The 978-nt window shown below is 43.6% G+C and overlaps 1 protein-coding gene across 1 annotated transcript; it reads left to right on the top strand.

Moving 5' to 3' along the window:
* Positions 1-291: 291 nt before the first annotated feature.
* LOC103728313 (cathepsin J-like) lies at positions 292-964 on the top strand. The gene is made up of 2 exons (XM_008826376.3): positions 292-460; positions 758-964. The coding sequence occupies exons 1-2, from the start codon at positions 335-337 to the stop codon at positions 932-934; spliced, it is 303 nt and encodes a 100-aa protein (XP_008824598.2). The 5' UTR covers positions 292-334; the 3' UTR covers positions 935-964.
* Positions 965-978: the final 14 nt, after the last annotated feature.

The raw sequence follows: 978 nt of genomic DNA on the forward strand, positions 1-978 counted from the left end.
ATATATCACTGTTGTATATTTTATACATTACATATACTACGTATAATGATAATGATATGATTGTGTAAGTTGAAAATGCTCACGGTGGTATCCACTCCTAGAGCCATGAGCAGCTATTCAGTTTGGTGGACTTAACAAATGCCTCCAAATGGTCGCTTCAAACCAACACATCCTTAGCCTTTTCCATATTCTGTGGCTAAATATTTGGAAGAATAGACCAAATAGTTTTATTCCACCATGAAAGTCCTTATTTCAGAGGAAGGGAGAGAAGACATTTTGGCATCTTTGGCATAGGGGGCACAAAATTTCTCATCTTTCTCTAGGACTTTGAGACATGACGGGTGCTGTCTTCCTGGCTATCCTTTGCTTAGGTGTGGTCTCAGCAGCTCCATCACTGGATCCCGGTTTGGATGCTGAATGGCAGGAGTGGAAGACAAACTATAAGAAAACATACAGCCCGGTGAGTGAGTAACATGGAAACTGCTCAGGGACTCTGGGAAGGATGGTCCTTGCTGCTGGGAATTAATGGCCATAACAGAGGCCATAGAGACCCACCCTCAGAGATGAACTGGGCAAAGACATGCATGGTGAACACAAAGTGGCAAGATCCCATTTCCTCAGGGTGTGTGTGAAGAGTGGCTTTCTGTAGGATCCTGAGAGTTCCCTCTATGGCGCCGCCCACAGCAGCAAGTCCAGTGGGTCAGCTTGTGTGTGGGCTTAGGCAGAAGGAAATGTCATCTGTTGTATCTATTTCTAGGATGAAGAAGGACACAAGAGGGCAGTATGGGAGAGTAACAGGAAAATGATTCAACTGCACAATGAGGAATATGACCAGGGAAAGCACAGCTTCACCATGGAACTGAACGCCTTTGCTGACATGGTGCGTGTGTGTGGATTGCTTAGTATTCTGCTGATTTTCCTCAGTTCTTTATAAGTAGTCTCTGCCTTTTTTTTTTTTTTTCTTTTTTTTTTTTTTGA

Source organism: Nannospalax galili, unplaced genomic scaffold (assembly GCF_000622305.1).
Source record: "Nannospalax galili isolate Female #2095 unplaced genomic scaffold, S.galili_v1.0 C48488817, whole genome shotgun sequence".
In the NCBI taxonomy this organism is placed as follows: Eukaryota; Metazoa; Chordata; class Mammalia; order Rodentia; family Spalacidae; genus Nannospalax; species Nannospalax galili.